The sequence below is a fragment of the Poecilia formosa genome, unplaced genomic scaffold, assembly GCF_000485575.1.
Source record: "Poecilia formosa unplaced genomic scaffold, Poecilia_formosa-5.1.2 Scaffold40, whole genome shotgun sequence".
In the NCBI taxonomy this organism is placed as follows: Eukaryota; Metazoa; Chordata; class Actinopteri; order Cyprinodontiformes; family Poeciliidae; genus Poecilia; species Poecilia formosa.
In genome coordinates this window covers 2,000,572-2,016,745 of record NW_006799979.1, presented here as the reverse complement: position 1 = coordinate 2,016,745, position 16,174 = coordinate 2,000,572, and the positions used below count along the sequence as shown (strand labels likewise).

The 16,174-nt window shown below is 41.8% G+C and overlaps 2 protein-coding genes across 23 annotated transcripts in view; one reads left to right on the top strand and one right to left on the bottom strand.

Moving 5' to 3' along the window:
* Positions 1 to 6,510, top strand: part of ccdc88ab (coiled-coil domain containing 88Ab) — a 70,939-nt gene extending 64,429 nt beyond the window's left edge. Inside the window, exons 31-36 of one of the 2 annotated variants that reach the window (XM_016670973.1) lie at positions 243 to 473; positions 1,129 to 1,182; positions 1,955 to 2,038; positions 3,022 to 3,108; positions 3,431 to 3,708; positions 4,519 to 6,510. In XM_016670973.1, coding sequence (XP_016526459.1) covers positions 243 to 473; positions 1,129 to 1,182; positions 1,955 to 2,038; positions 3,022 to 3,108; positions 3,431 to 3,708; positions 4,519 to 5,379 — 1,595 coding nt within the window. In that variant the 3' untranslated portion in view covers positions 5,380 to 6,510. The remainder of the gene's footprint in view (positions 1 to 242; positions 474 to 1,128; positions 1,183 to 1,954; positions 2,039 to 3,021; positions 3,109 to 3,430; positions 3,709 to 4,518) is intronic. The other variant, XM_007551159.2, reaches the window with a different exon arrangement.
* A 2,512-nt stretch (positions 6,511 to 9,022) lies between these two features.
* The window catches only part of camk2g2 (calcium/calmodulin-dependent protein kinase (CaM kinase) II gamma 2), a 59,458-nt gene continuing 52,306 nt past the window's right edge, over positions 9,023 to 16,174 (bottom strand). For all 21 annotated transcript variants that reach the window (XM_016670962.1, XM_016670963.1, XM_007551160.2 and 18 more), the window contains 4 exons: positions 15,535 to 15,610; positions 15,335 to 15,429; positions 14,834 to 15,085; positions 9,023 to 13,874 (listed from right to left, as the gene is read on the bottom strand). In XM_016670962.1, the coding sequence (XP_016526448.1) occupies positions 14,853 to 15,085; positions 15,335 to 15,429; positions 15,535 to 15,610 (404 nt within the window). In that variant the 3' untranslated portion in view covers positions 9,023 to 13,874; positions 14,834 to 14,852. The remainder of the gene's footprint in view (positions 13,875 to 14,833; positions 15,086 to 15,334; positions 15,430 to 15,534; positions 15,611 to 16,174) is intronic.

Below are 16,174 nucleotides of genomic sequence, written 5' to 3'. Positions count from 1 at the left end.
ATGGATATAAATGCCTTTAGTCATTTTGAACTAGATTTGGGGGAAATCAGGGACTTTTTAAATAGATATAAACACAAACTGATTTTCTAAAACATATATTTATATTTAGATATTTTACATATTTTATGAATTTATATATTTTCTAAACATATATATATATATAGATATATATATATATATATAAAACATTCAATTACTGCAAGTTATTTTCTGTAACATCCTCTTTTCGTCCGTCCACTCAGCTATGAACGACTTGCTGCAGACGATGGCGGTGGCCGGTGTTTCCGGGTCACAGTGGGCGGGCAGCACTGAGAATCTTGACGGACCTGAAGCAGGAGACGGCGGCATGACGGGCAGCAGCAGGCGCAGCGGACAGCGCATGAAGGAGCTGGCCCTGTCCACTAACGCCATCGACTGCGCTGCACTAACACTGCCGTCTGCGAGGCGGGCTAAGCTCCAGCTTCAGGTCAAAGGTGAGAAACCAAAATAAAGTAAAAAGTTTTTTTTGTTTTTGTTATTGTTTTTTTTTAATTATTGTTATTGATGCAACATTAAGAATATCGTTTCTGATATCCAATTTGTAGATTTTAAGCTATATGGATTTGACACATTTCAGTTTCTCTTTAAGAACTACAATGTAAAAGCTATAAAACCAGCTTTCAGATTATTTTTGTAGATTTTCTGTGGCGAGCGATCATTAGTTATTTATATTGGGAACACAAATGGCATCACGCTGCTTTATGTAAAAGGCTAGTTGTTGTAAAGAATGAATTTACTATTTTAAAGAAAAACAATCTTTGAGTGCTACCATTTCAAGCAACCCTTAGTGTCTTGTATTAGCTGTCAGTGAGGCTAGCTTACTAAAACAGCAGTTCATATTTATTTACTAGAATGTAGGCAAGAATAAGTGCAGCATGTTTAGTAACGGAAGCTTACAAGCTCCCAAAAAATAGAGCAACTTTGTTGTTTTTCATTTTGTTTCCTGTGATCTGCTTTACGTCTCACTGACTTGACATGACACAGCAAGTTAATTCATTTCAAATAGGTTCCTACAGCCCTTCGTACTTCCTCTGTCTTCTTTTTTTAAACCCTCACTGAATGTGGAAATGTTTAACTTTGTCTCCACAGACAATGCCTCATGTGAGGATGTTGCTGGTTCCTTAGATGACCCGAAGAGTCAAGGTAAGATCGACATGAAAACTGGATAATGGCCAATCAGATGGGTCAGTAAGACAAGTGTGGCTAGTGGCCGTCAGAAAACTGAGCAGATCCAGAAAAAAAGAACGCCATGTCCTCTGCTAAACTCCCTGATGTTGCTTTTATTAAGCATGATCTTCTGATTTAATTTTAGTTGAGAGATCCTGGTCAGGGTAAAGTAAAACTGTGTAATTCAGGCTTTTGGATGTTGTCCAGCAGCCAGGCAGAGATTACTCAAGCCTGTGCTGCTCAAATATGTTGTTACACATCACTTGCACTTAAACTAGCTAAAACGTGGTTATTAGTAGTGGTCCCGTTTCGTTTTTCAGTGTATTTTACTCAAAATCTTTTTTCTTTTTTTTTTCTTTGTGTTGACAAAATATGTGCTTTGAACCTAACTTTGCCATGTTATTAAATTTGTTTTGCATTATACTATTGCTCTGCCGATTACTTTAAGATGAGTTCCCATAATGCATTTACAAAATAAAATGCAGTCTTTTGAAACCCACTTCCCACTGCATTCTTATAATGGCATTAAGGAAATGGACATCCGGTCTTACTCATCCTCCACTCATTAGTTCTAATGCATCAGGTTCATGTCTGAGGTATCTATTGATTTATGGAGCAATACTTTTGGCTGCCTCTGTTTTTTTCCCCAGCATTATTGTATATTAACAAGTTTGATGTCCATTAAACATTTCAGATTCCACCGTGTGGATGTGTTGCATTATGTATGTGTGTGCGTGTGTCTTATTAGGCCGGCAGGGGTCTAGCAGTGCTCTTGCTTTGTGTCGTCCTGTTGAGCTGAAGGCTATGTGCAGAGTTCCCTGTAGCATCTGTAGTAAGTCCCGTTTACTGTGCAGAGATCATCACTTTGGGCTACAGTGAAGGTTTTCTACAAATAACACCTGTGTTGATTTTAAGTGTTGAATTTGCCTCTAATTTGGTGTCACTTGTATCATGAAGCACAAGCTGCGTTTCCATTGACCATATAATTGCGCAGATTGAAATTACGAAAATAAGTTTGCTTAATGGAAACGGACCAATGTCGAGAAAACCTTAAGTTTTTTGATAAAAAGGTTTTTACCCTAGCCCTACCCTAACCAGGCGACTTTTTGACTGTATTAACATTGGTGTATTCACCAAAATTGAACAACCAGATGTTACTTCTGGCTGAAAAGACAACAGGGAGTGGTAGGATGGTAGTCATTAAAAAACAAGACTTAACGTGTGAACAAACGTACTCATGTCTGATCTCACTTGTGTTTTCTTAAACGGGAATGCTGCAATTGCGAAATTGTGTTTTTTCGACATTGGCGGAATATCGACAACGTTTTTGCGCACGTTGGTAATGGAAGCGTAGCTACAGTCTGAGACGGTTTCACCTGCGCCGGCTTTCCTTTTCAAACTAACCGCCATGGGAACAGGAGAGCACAAGATAAAAATGTTCTCAACTCGTGTTCCTTTTCATTCTTTTTCATCCGCTTCTCGTTTTGACTAACAAGCTCTCACTGGCATCGATAACATCCCCCTTTCGCCTCCACTGGAGCGGTCTTTCCATTTAGGTGTTCCTTCCCTCTCCGTCAATGGTCTCTTTGTCTTCTTGGATGGACATATTGGTGCTGTAGTCTGGCACTGAGCCGCCCTTCCTGTCCCTCAGCCTGGCACGAGCCATCTGCCGCCCCAGCAGGTGACGCTCTGTCGGACTGTTGACGTGCTCCCACGCGTTACCCCCTGTGTCAGTGCACGTTGGTGGATACGTGTAAGCCGCTGTAAATCCTAACTGTGAATGTGTGTTCACCTCCCCTCTCGTCCTCTACCCAGCCTCCAGACCCTCCAGCCTTCATAGCAACAGGACAAGTAGCAATAGTAACAATAACTCTCACCTCACCTCTCCTCTGGAGGGCAAAGGTACGCTCTTCCATCTTCCCTTTAGCTGTAGTCCTCTCCACTAACGTCTTCAGTAGGGATGCAAGTTAATGATTAATGAGTTAATCTACAGTTGATTGATCTTATTGACTGACTGGCAATTAATTGCTAGGACGCACAGTTATGTGCATCCCTAGTCTTTGCTTTACTTCAAACAATATGAAATGTGATCGGACGATGCTGACCTTTCCTGATGCTTTTTAAACGAAAAATGTGTTGATATTGAAGCTGTTTGCTTCAGAAAACCTCATTGGGATGGAGGCATAATTTCTGCCTTCTTTCTCAACTCGTTTCCCTCCCACAGGCGCGCTGAATGGCAGTCTTAGCAGGCCTCAGAGTGAGAGCAGCGGAGAGTTCAGCTTGAGCCTGGACCAGGAGGTGTGGTCCAGCAGCGGCAGCAGCCCCGTCCAGCAGCCCGCCTCCTTGCGCTCCTCCCACCAGAGCCCCCTGCAGCTGCGCAGGTCCCTGGAGCCGTCCGGCACCGCCGCCGTCTCCGCTCAGGCACAGACCAGGAAGGCGGGATCCCCCAGCGAGGTTCTGTCCCTGCAGCAGTTCCTAGATGAGGGTATTGATCCTGCAGAGGTGAGGGTTCGGAATGTGATTATGTTGCACTTTTTTCCCCCCAATTGCATCACGTTATAGGAGAATGCTGCAGAATGAATTCAGAAGCTGAAGCCATAGAACCTTGTTTGTTTTTAGGTTTATGATCCAAAATAATGCTGTTTACGTCACTAGTTTTGGACCTACATAAATCAGCTTTGGGCTTTAAAGCCTATTGGGAAACTATCTTTGTATTAACCAACGTATGAAAAAGCAACATGTGTCTGAGCGTTATTTTCAAAGGTCAACAGAATGATGCTCTTAGCTTCATCATTAATGTGGAATCCACTTTTGCAATAATCTCGCCTATAAAATATTAGGGCTTTTATTCTGAAGACGATAAACTTTATAAAGTTCAAGTTACTAACTCAGGTGTTGACAGTTTGCATCGATTTTATTGTTGGGTCGTCATAGTTCTGAGAAAAGAGCACGACTCTTATTCTGAAGAGTATTTAAAAGATGAATGCTCGTAATTTGAGGAGATTTGGCTAAGCACATTTACAGTCTAAGGTGTTTTTTATCATAAATGCTAAATGTGTACATTTTATTTGTTCAGTTTTGATTTAATCCTCTGAATATGTTTTTTCCCCCATCAAATTTAACAATTTATCACTTTACTAAATTAGTTGACGATTATTTCAATAATCGGTTAATCAGTTAATCATGAATAGTCACAATTAATGCAACTAATCATGAATAATCGTTTCAAAGCACTTCATAACAGAGGACTTTCAGAGGTTTTGAACGCCCTGGTCTTGATTTTTATTTTTTTTATTTTTCCGTCCTCTGTAGTCTGGCAGTCAGGAGAACCTCACGGTGGATTCCCCTCGCCTCTCCGCGTTTTCTGAGCACGCTCTGAAAGATCGCGCCTCCACCAAGGCGCGGGGCATTTTACGCTCCAGCAGTGGGAGAGCGGCGCCGACCAGTGCCGACCGGGCTCTGAAGTCCTCGGGACAGCCCGGCCGGCCGAGCCTGCGGAAAGCCGAGAGCACGCGTGTCAGAGGCTCCGCCCCTCTCCGCCCCACCCTCTCCTCCCAGGGGAAAGCCACGTCCGTCTCCGAGCGCCTGGACTCCGCCGCCTCCTCCTCCACGCTGCCCCGGGCCAGCAGCGTCATCTCGACAGCCGAAGGTACCACAAGGCGCACCAGCATCCATGACCTACTGTCCAAAGACCACCGGCAGCCCGTGTCTGTTGACGCCTCTCCTCACGCCCCCTCCCCAAAGGCTGGAGTACGCTCGCAGCCGACACCCAGTGAGTACCACCCCAACATCGCCTCCCCCATGCCCAAATCAGTCAGCCTACCCTGCCACAGCTCAGAGGACCCCGACCTCGACAGCCTCGAGTCTTTCCTCGGCCCCTCCTTCACCGCAGAGTCGGTGTTCATGGACTCCATCTTTAGCGAGTCAGCAGAAAATCTCCCCTTCCTGTCTCTGAACCCCACCCTAGTCAGCAACATCAGCGGCCCCCCGGCCCAGCCTCGCCCCGGGCCGAACCAGAGCCCCCACAGCCAGTCCAATGGCCCGATGAGGTCCAGCTCAGCCCGCCTGACGGCGTACGATGATGGTATTGGTCCAAGTAGCGTTGCTGAGTCAGAGCAGACTCTGAGCCCAGAGGAGAGCCAGTCTCTGTGGTACGAGTACGGCTGTGTGTGAGTCACCCGAAGGTTTCTCACCAGACGATCAGAACTTCTTCTAGAGCTGGAGAACGAAATCATTGGATGAACTAATCTTCCTTTCCTGCATGTCAGAGCACTATTTTTTTTGTTATTATTATTATTTGGTGCATTAAGGTCATTTTCTGTTTGTCATGGTGCTGAATGCTTTACCTTTTCTTTTTATTTTTCTTACTTGGGTGGGACTTTGAACTCTCCTCTGTCCAAAAAGCCGTTATCGTGTTTTCTCATCAAAGTGGTTAAAAATGGTTTTGCTCTTTATTTTTATTTTTACATGGCCATCACACAAGGCCTGTTCGTTTCTCAAAGATCCGTTAAAGCCAGCAGAACCTTTTGCTGTCCCAAGTAACTGTCCCTGTGACACTGAAGCAGCTTTGTCATGATGGACTCGCCTCCCACTTTGTGGTGTGATTTACTACCAGTGTTTTCCACGGTTTGCGTTGTTCACTAAACTGCATGGCTTTGTTCTGTCAGCCTGAGTTAAAACAGCAATTTTGATAGTGGGAATCAAAATGGATTTTAAATTTAATTTCTTTTTGTTGACGTGTGCACTGTTCTTGTGCACTTAATGTTTTTTTCTTTTTTTTCAATTTCATGTGTACATATATCTGAACTGGAGGCTTTACTGGATTGGTGGTGGGTTGTGGCGTTTGTGGGCTCCAACTAATCTCTGGGGCTGGTGACAAAATGATGCATCTTCTTTCTCAAAATGATCTCTGGGTGTCATTAAAGGGCCAAGTGAAAGTTGACGGCGAAGGGACCGGATCGTAGCATTACCTTGGTGAAATTTACCTTTTAGATTTCGACTGAGTATGGCAGCTGTTAAATGCAAGGTGGATAATGAAGGTTAACGAGTTTTTGATTATTTTGTCAATGAAGCATGCATCATTTCATTTTTGATTTTTATCCTTTTTCCTTTTATTGCTCTTAATGCACCACACTCTAGAAAGGGTCATGTTAGTGCTCTAGACTCGGCCACATTTTGTACAAAGTTAGTAATTTATATAATCAAAAGATAAACATCGCTCATCGTGCCAAACTTATTTGCATTTAGAGTTTTTATTTATTTCTGCTTTTGTAGGTGCTATTTTACTCTTAAATATATTTATCTGAATGGACACTATATGCATTGATGAAGTTGATGAAAGTGGTTTGGTTTTTTTTTACAGATGTGACATAAACATTGCCTTTATCCTACAGATGTGGAGGGCAGAAAGTCTAAAAGCAGGAGCGGGGAGCCGCAGCAAAGCTGCTGAGCCCTCGCCCGTCCGCTACCATGCTGCGAGCGCGTGGTGAGTGAGCGCAGGATGAAAAATTGTTGGGTCAGTTTTGTCTCCATGGGAACCCCTGCAACGTGGTTGTGTAACAGATGTCTCCCATCATGCTGTGCACTTTCTACCCCCTGCTTCCCTGAAAGCGCCTCCCCCCCCACCCCCTCCTCCTCCCCTCACTGTTCCTGCGGTGCCAAACGCCTGCTCAGGGGTTTTCATTGGACCCGGCCTACTTGGCATATGGTCCATTTTTCACTACGCTGCCTGTTGTCTTGACTCACCAAGTGAAGCTCTTGGAAACAACGCAGTCTCCCTCCATCATGCTGTCTTGTGTCGGTGTATAATGATGTGACTTCTGGGTCTTAATCAGGCTGCTGCATGGCTTTGCTCCTTCCCTGTTTGCATGTAGTCCCAGGCTAGCTGCTGCTTCTCTTAATCTCCTTGTTGCATTCATGTTTAACAGAGCTCCCTAGGGAAGGATGGGGGGATTATTTTTTCTTTTTTGTTTTTTTTCTTTTTTTTTTTGCGTTGCCTCACAAAAGTATTGCGCCCACTCGTAATAAATTTACAAATGCACCCTAGCCTGTTTTGTATAGTCACAGCAATAACAAATTCAAATAGTTTGGATGTCTTTCTTTTCAGTAGGAATGGAAAGCTCATGTTTGACCTGTGTTCATCCAAAAGATAAAGATGGATATAAACATGTTGGATAACTCACAAAGGAGATATGAGCAGAGAATTCCTTCATGGAAAAACCTTAAATTGTAGGAGAAAGACTTTCAATATTCAAGATGCCGCATGAACTGACTACTAAAAACATTACAGTGAGGTAACGCAAAAAGTATTGCGTGGAATGCAATACTTTTGCAAGGTAACGCTAAAAACGAAAAGAAAAATCCCCCTTGTCCACTAGGGGGCTCTGTAATGTTTACTGGTACAGTGAAACTTTTTTGTTTTCTCTTAGTAGTTTTGCTCTATTTTCTTGCCAGTTTTCTTGTAACTTGTCTTTCTTTTCCAATTGTTTGCACTTCTCTTTGCTTGTGTGCGACTCAGAGAAAGGTGACCTTGGAGCTGTGTGTCTGAAGCTATATAGAGCTAATCTTCTGCAGCCATCTACAGTGAGAAAAGATTGTATGTCCCAGATTCAACCGTTTTTTTTAGGGGATCCAGGACACTTTAGTGGAGAAAAGTGGCTTCCTTCTCTGTTTTTCTTTTCCTTGAATCAAGGAAGCAACATACTACAAATATCACAATGACATTTCCCCCCACCACCTTAAAGACTGCTGCGACAGTTTGCCACTTTACTCCAACGTGGCAGATCTATGATGCGCACTAGTTAGTCTCTGTGAACTGATTTAAGTGCCAATGTTCACACAACAGCCAAAAAAAGGCAATCTCAACCCAGACTTGAGGACTCCTTTCCCCAGATCATCTTCGTATCTTCAACGCCAGATGGATCGTCTTCTGCCTGAAGCCACAACTACATTCTTTAAACAGGACACTCTTTAAAAACATGAAGCATGTCAGCACAAAGAAAAACAAAAACGGTTCCAGCTTCTGTTTTACACTGAAGAATAACTATCTGCATGGAGCAATCAATCATTCCACTTTCTTAATCCGACCAAGAAGAGGATGGGGTGCGACGGTTTAGAAGCCAGATGCGGTGGGACATAAAACCATGAAAGTTTTTGGTGTGTTGGTTTGAGAGGGAGAGGGACTGAGCCTGGGAATGTTCAGGTTGCCTAGGAGACGATGTTTATGACCCAACACACTGTTTATCTCCACTAAAATCCTCCTCTGTCATACAGTTAACCACATGGTAGTCATTAATAGTTCCTCTCCTGCTCTGATGTACAGAAATCACTAAGACTAAACGGTGTTGAGTGTAAACTTCTGGAAAGGCTCTTTGTGTCCGACTGGAGCAGGTGACCCGCCTCCTGCCTGCAGAACACGTCCACGTTTCTGTTGTGTTGAACATGATGGTGACAATGAGACCTGATGTTTTCTCCTTTTCCACTTTTACATGTCTCCATTTGGTGTAATTAAAAATCATCAAAGAGTACTGTGTATGTCTCCTTAAGCACGTTATAACGGTGATTTAGGAACGACTGGCCCAGTTGAGTTTTAGCCGGAGAAATAAGAGCCTTATACTCGGGACATGTTTATAGATTTAAGAAAAATGTTTTGTTTGGTGAACAATGAAACCTGAATTCTTAAAAGGTCCAGGACAGATAATTGTAGGATTCTAGATCCGTACATCAGTGTAGGTATAATTCCTCCAGATCAGACCTGCATGCTGGGAAGATAAATATCTTTTGGTTACTTTATTTCTTAAGTCAAAACAAGAAACCATTTTTTTTGTTGTTGTAGGATTTTATTTTAGTCATGCAAAAAAATCCAGCATCCATTTGAATTTAGACACATGTAGCCCCTTCTGTTTGTAAGGTCACAATGCAATGTATTGACTTTAAAAGGAGCACAATCAAGCTAAGGCTTCAGCTAATCTTTAATGATTTTTTTATGTGGAATAACACTTTTATGTTTATATATATATATCTCAGACAACCATTTCATAACTTGGTGGATGCAAATAAATTTCCATTTCTTTATCAAGTCAACAGTGAAAAATTACCAGAAAGTAGACGTACATGCATATTTGTTCCATTTGTAAAACTGCATATATAGTGTTCAGGTTTTTCTTTTTTTTCCTTTTTACTCTAAAGCCTCCACCCCCAAGATGTTTGTAGCATGTATTCCCAGATTTCACTTTACAGTTTTGAAGAAAGCATGTTCAGCATTTGCCAAAGTATTTGAACCAGTTTGAACTTTGACGTTTTTTAAAAATGGAAAAGTAAGACCTTTAAAATTCTCAGGCGTGTGTGCTTTCTTTCACATATCCTTCATGTTTGGCTTCACGTTTGCTAGATAACGACATGGAGAAAACTACGGTGGATGGATTTGTGCATGTGGAGGTTAGTTACATGATGACGAACCTTGTAAAGGTCTGACAGTTTAAATATTAAAACCCTGGAATTGCCAGGTGCACTTTCACCATCTTGTCCCATCCGGTTGGTTTCTGGAGTTAGGCAGGCAAACTTACAAGGTACCGTAAAAATCAAGCTTTACTTTTGATTTTTGTGCTTTGATATCTTTTTGTATTTTAGATACTGTCTCATTTTCCCTCTCCCACTTACATGAAATCAGTAGAGGGGAAACTCAAAGGGTAAACACCACTTATATTTTTTAAATCACAGTAAATCATCTGTGTAATTAAAGATTAAGGGATAAACTTGCTATAATTTAGTATGTAGTAGTAATCTTACATATGTCCCAAAAGGAAAAAGTTTTCCTAATATTTTGGACTACTGTGGATTTTATTTTAGTAACTTCAACGATGTAAAGTTGGTGTAAAAGACTGAGGTTGTTCTAAATACTTTGACAAATGGTGTCTCACCTTATACTGGTTCAGCGAGTATAAAACGAAGCAGGTTTCATACAGCCAGACTGTTTTAACTGACAGGAAAAGACTAACAAATGTTTCGTAGTGCTGAGGCTTTCAGTTTCAGGTTTAAGCACCGACTGTGAGGCATCAATATTTTTGACAGAAAATCTGGAACATACCTGGAAAAAAAAAAGCCATAAAAATGAAAATTCAGTGAAAGACAAAACCAGACCGACCATCCATCTGTCGACGATAAGTGCATCCACAACTCTGCCCATTTCTGTTAAATTCATGTTTGTCATGTTCTTTTTAAAGCCAGAAGAACTTCTTGAAACTTTGCATTAGCGCAAAACGGACTCTTACTTGTGCTGTTTTAGCTGTACAATCAGCAAATGGACAATGAAAGGCAAATATTTTAGAGCAAGTAGCCTCATCGCTCAGAAATGGTTCAACATTACATTTTAGTCTTATTTTTAAATGCAAAAAGGGAAGGGGGGACAAAATGGCTCATGGCACAGCTGCAAAGTATATTTCAAGAAGGGAGTCAACAGTCTGACCATCAAGGTGACTGTGATGTTTGTGAACATAAGGTTTTACTGGATAAGAAAATATTTTGTATTGTGTCTTTTGCTTTCGCATGTGTTCCCCGTCACTGCAAACCATCAGCCGATATGCACTTATTTCAAAGATGTACATGATTACTTTACTAAAGTCGATGGCGACCATGTTGAGATATCGATCTTGCATGCTTACTAGCGACGGTTAGCAAAAGCAGATTCTGACAAGTACAGTTAAATCATCACAAGTAAAACATCTAAGAAAAAATTAAAAAAAAATTAACCACGGCATCATTGAATTTGGGGTAAAGCCATCACTCGGCAATGTTTTCATTTGACAAGTTTCTTAATTTAATCATTGTGAGCTACAAGTCTGACCAGAGTAAATTTCAAAGACTATTTCTGCCTTTTAGTGAAAAAAAAAAAAATCACATCAGCAATTAAAGATGAAACTGCAGCATGTACCGCCACTGCTCAGCTTTGTCTGATGGATATGAATCTACAGCTGTTAAACAATCTCATCTGAAGTTCCTCAGCAGTTCTATAATTTGCTAAATCAGTTTTACTTGACCGCTTTGAATATTTTATTCTAAGGATTGAAACATTAGCTAAAATAACTAACATTTGTCTGCCCCGACTGTGATGCTTGTAATTTACCATCACTAATTGTGTACATATTCAGCATGGTCTAACATTTAAATTTGACTTTTACTCATTAGCTGGTCACAACATAACTTTAATCCAAAACCTGTACATGTGAATGTGATAACCTTTATGTTTCATTACGCTCAGTTTTCAAATGCATTGCTTATTGCTTCATAGTACACCCCTCAACTCTACAGCTAGCCTCTTCAATGTGCTTGAACCTTCCTCTTTTATTTTTTTTTTTATTTTATTACCCCCCTCGTTTCAATCTTCCCATTCACCCACATACAATTATCAAAATAAAAAAAAATACATTTTCAGATTGGTGGCATCAACACACAACCAGGCCGGTGCCCACAGCACAAACAAGTTACTCAGAAGCATAAAAAACATCACACAGATTCAGATTTACAAAGCGTGGTGGTGCAAAAGGGTGGAGGAGTGGACACAAGTTTTCATGGCATCTCGGATACGTCGAACAGAAGCACAGGCAGTTTGAACAACAAGGCGAGGCTCACAGACGGTTTTCTTTTCTTAAAAGTTCGCTCGACCACACACACACACACACAACGTCGTGGTCAGAAGCGTCAGCCGATTTATAGCGCGAGTTACCGTGGAGCAGCCTGGCGCAGGACAGACGCTCAACAAGCCTTACTCATTTGCTGGTACAGGGTCACACAAAGTTCAGACGACACCGTGGAACAAACACAGACACACACACACACACACACACACACACAAACGTGCGTTCTTGTCCTCCTCCCCCCCGATGAGGTAATCTTTGATCTCGTGTGCTTCTGTCATGCTGTGATCCAGACTGGAGACAACAGTTCATATAACGACTTTTCCGTATCGTTTAAAAAGTCACCTGCTCCTTTTATTTTCAACCTAGAAACATTGAAATGCAAACATTGAAACATTTATGACCACAACATTTAGAACAGACCGATTTCAAAAAAAAAAAAAAAAGTTCCAGATCCCTCTGATTAGCGTCAGTGAAGGTCCTGATTGTAGTCCTCTTCCCATCAAATCCCTCTGCTGCAACCCGTTTTACATTAGCAGGACTTCACACCGAAGTACAACGAGCCAAGACCGACGACATACAGTTTAGAACACGACCAAACAAAAAAAAAAAAGAGACGGGTTCGACTAAGTCATGTGGCTTTACGACGGCAACGGGACCGCTTGGTGAAGGTCAACGATGGAAGAAGAGGGGGCAGAGGTAGAGTGAGGCGGTGAGACTTTTTTTGGCAAGTGTAACCTGAAGTTGCAGAAAGGTTCACTCCTTCAGAAGAGCAACAGGATCGAGTCTTTAAGTAAAAAAAAAAAAAAAACAGTACAGGCCAATGGCTAGCTGGAGAAATCATGCTTTACCTTTAAAAACACACAAACATGAAACCAAGAGAGCGTCCACGACGCCTACTTGATGTTCAGATTTGGACATTTTAAGGCAAGGTTCAGATTTTCGCCAACGCTCCCACCTTGTGTTTGGATTGAATCGTTGCAGACCAAACAGATGGGGGGGGGAGTCCTTCTGCAACTTCAGGACAGCCAGCCCTCAAACGACACATCTAAAAAAGCTTGACCTTTAAGGAGCAGGGGGGAGGGAGGGCCACTGTGAGCGTGTGTGTGCGCATGCATGTTGTGTGGCAATATCTTTTTGTATTTACAGCTTGAATTTAAAATAAAATAAAAATCTCCTGCACAAATTCCCTTCCTACATCCACAAAGTAATTAATTTCCCCTAGGTTCCTCAATATAAATATCTCTTTATAGACAGTTCTATTAAATAAAACCCATTTTTCTAAAAAAAAAAAAAAAGTCAACCCAGAATGCTTTAAAAAAAATTAACCCTCAACTAGAAAGTGACAAGCTCTCAACATATAAAAAGGAAACAAACCAAAAAAACAAACTAAAAGGTCCCTTCGGTAACATGAGTTAAAACACTGCAGGGGCTAAAACCCGACTCCTAAACCAACCTGACATTAAGCACATGTTAGTCACTCATTCCCATGAACCTTACCAGCACATCCATATCCCAGTTAACTCAAACACAAACAATACTTGCGTTAAAGTAAGCACTTAGCGGCTCTGCTTCGGCCCAAAGTGACCACATCATTCCAAACATTCCCGCTGCCCCAGGAAATCTTTCGAAGTGGTGATGAATATTTATATTTCTAACACTCAAACAAATCCAAGACCAGGGGAGGAGGGAGAAGGAAAAAAAAAACAAAAGCAGTGGGAGAACAAGGACAGCATCACCCCTGTGTAGCCATCAGAAGCATGCACCGTCTGCAAGGCAGGGCCCCCAACAGCTGAGCCCCTCATCATCATCAACATCTAGTAAGGGATGGACTGGTCGGTGTTGGTCATTCAAGCTTTTGAAACTTTTTTTTATTTTTAACGTGGGATTTTTTTTGTTTTGTTTTCTTTGTTACTTTTCAAAAATTGTAATATTTTCCCCACTTTTGAGTATCCCGTGCAGCCTCGTCCCAGCCAGGATCCAGGTTCCACTCCGACCTCGGAGGGAAAGAAAAGTAGCTTTAAAGTTCAGGCAAACCTGGAGAGGGAAAAATAAATAAATAAATAAAAAATGTTAGTCTCTGCGCAGCTAGCTCACAGCACGCTTGTCAAACTATGTAGTGAAACGTAGAGTGGAGTGAAAGGCAAACATTTTGCGAATGTGTGCCGTTCATATTTGCAGGTCAGTGCATGGAGTATTTTGCATAGATGTGGTAGATTTTGTGGGAGTTTGTGTCGCACACAGAAAACACGACTTGAACATAAAATTTCTCATTTTTTTCCATACCAGATCTAATTTAAAATCTTATTTTTTGTTTGTTTCTTTCCTAAAAGAAAAAAAAAAATATCCTGCTCCTGGTAATAATTTGATGACGTGTTAAGCAATGAAGTATTACCTTATCTGTAAAACAGATAAAGTATATCTTCACAAGGTGCTCAACATTCCACATTTTATTCTCTATTTTTCATGTTGGAGTTCTCATAAAATTACTATTTAACTCTCATAATGTTCTGGTAATATTCTAACTTTTTCTCACAATAAAAAAATAAAATAAAAATCATAGCCCAGCTCTAGAACTCTGTTGGAGAGTCGACTTCAAAGTCTAAATAAGCAAAAGCCCGTAAAAACGTGCTTCTCAAACAAGATGGCCGCCCTGAGCGTGCCGACATCACTGAACTACGTAAACCCAAGAGGTGTGCATCTTTAACAAAAGAATTCAGATTTCCCAAAAATGTAATTATGAAAAACGCTAAATTTGATTGAAAAAAAAAAAAAAATTACCATCCAGTGCTAGCTAAAATTCGGAGTAAATAAATGAAACTTTGCCAGGATTCACAGGTAATTCGTGTGGCTGCACAATAGCAAAGGACGACGGTGACAGGAGGCCTGAACACACCTGCACAGGCTTAGTGGTTTCTAGGCTCCCTGCTCATCATGGTGATCAAACGCGACATAAACCAGGTGCTGAACCCCTCTCTGTGCCGCTGCTGCCTCACCTGGGCCTGGGCTGTCCGTTCACTGCAGCGGTGCAGCCGGTGCTCCTGAACAGTGGAAGTGAACGTTGAGCCACTTGGCGTCGCGCCGATGCCACACGCGGGTCTCTTCCGATTGGCAGGATCGAGGCCGCCCCTGGCTGTCCATGTACTGCGTCAGGCGGATGTAGGCGATGCAGGCGGCGTCCTCGCCGATCAGATGCACGTGGGGGTTGAGGATGGTGGTGTGGACCGGTTTGCTGTTTTTACTCAGAACTGCAACAACACAAAAGGAGCAAACCCGATGTAGGTGGTTTTTGAAAAACGGGGAGTTTTGGTAAAAGACACGCAAGTGGCTTGTTGAAATAACTGGAAGATGAAAGTAGCATGTTAAAATCGACTCGTGTTTATGGGACATGAACCAACCAAAGGGAGAAAAAATGCATGCTTTTTTTCCCCCCTCACAAAGGATTTTGTATATATGCCAGGTATAACACTAAACGGTAAAGAGTTTGAGGAGCTTACGATTCTCAAAGTAGAATTTGTGAAAGTCCATGCCCTCCACCAGGTTTCCAAGAGCTTCTGGCTCAAAAGAAGTCAGTCCAGGATCACAGATTCTCCTGCAGGAAGACAAATCACTACTTACTGACCTACAGAGTCAACCAAAACTAAATCTATTCCACAGGTTGCCCAGGCAATGACAAATCAATAAAAAAAAAACGTACGTGTAAGCATCAAAATCTCCATTGTTGATGGCTTCGATTAGCTGCTCCGTCATCTTTATTATCTCTTGTTTCCGAGCTGAAGCAGAAACAGGAGGAGGAGGGGCACACAACCAGAAAATGTTACAGAAAGTCAGGAAGCGTCTGGAGGTTAAACCACACCGCTCCGCCTCGACTTTAAAACCACTTCAAAACACACCAAACACACTTCAGTTTGGCAAGGCACACTCAGCTACCAGGAAGTGGGTAAAAGAGATCGTAAAATACCCAAACAGTTACCCTGTTGAGAACATGTAATACCTATATCAACACAGAATTGGGTAAACTTCATCCGCCCAACTGGTTGTAAATTTTCACTAACCCATGACAGACAAGAAAATCTAGCTGGCTAGCAAAGGTGTGCTAGTAGCTACTTAGCAGTAGCCTCAACCGTCTCGACTCAGAACGCAAAGAAAATGTCTGAGTGCAACTTAAACTTTTGTCTGACAGAAAAATTACACACACACAAAAAAAAAACACTGAATATATGAAAACGTCCCATCAAGACAAATTTTTAAAACTCCCATTATATTATTAAAGGCAAACTTGAAAATTTAAGACCTTAATTTTAGATGAATGAATTTAAGGACGCGCGGACACCCTG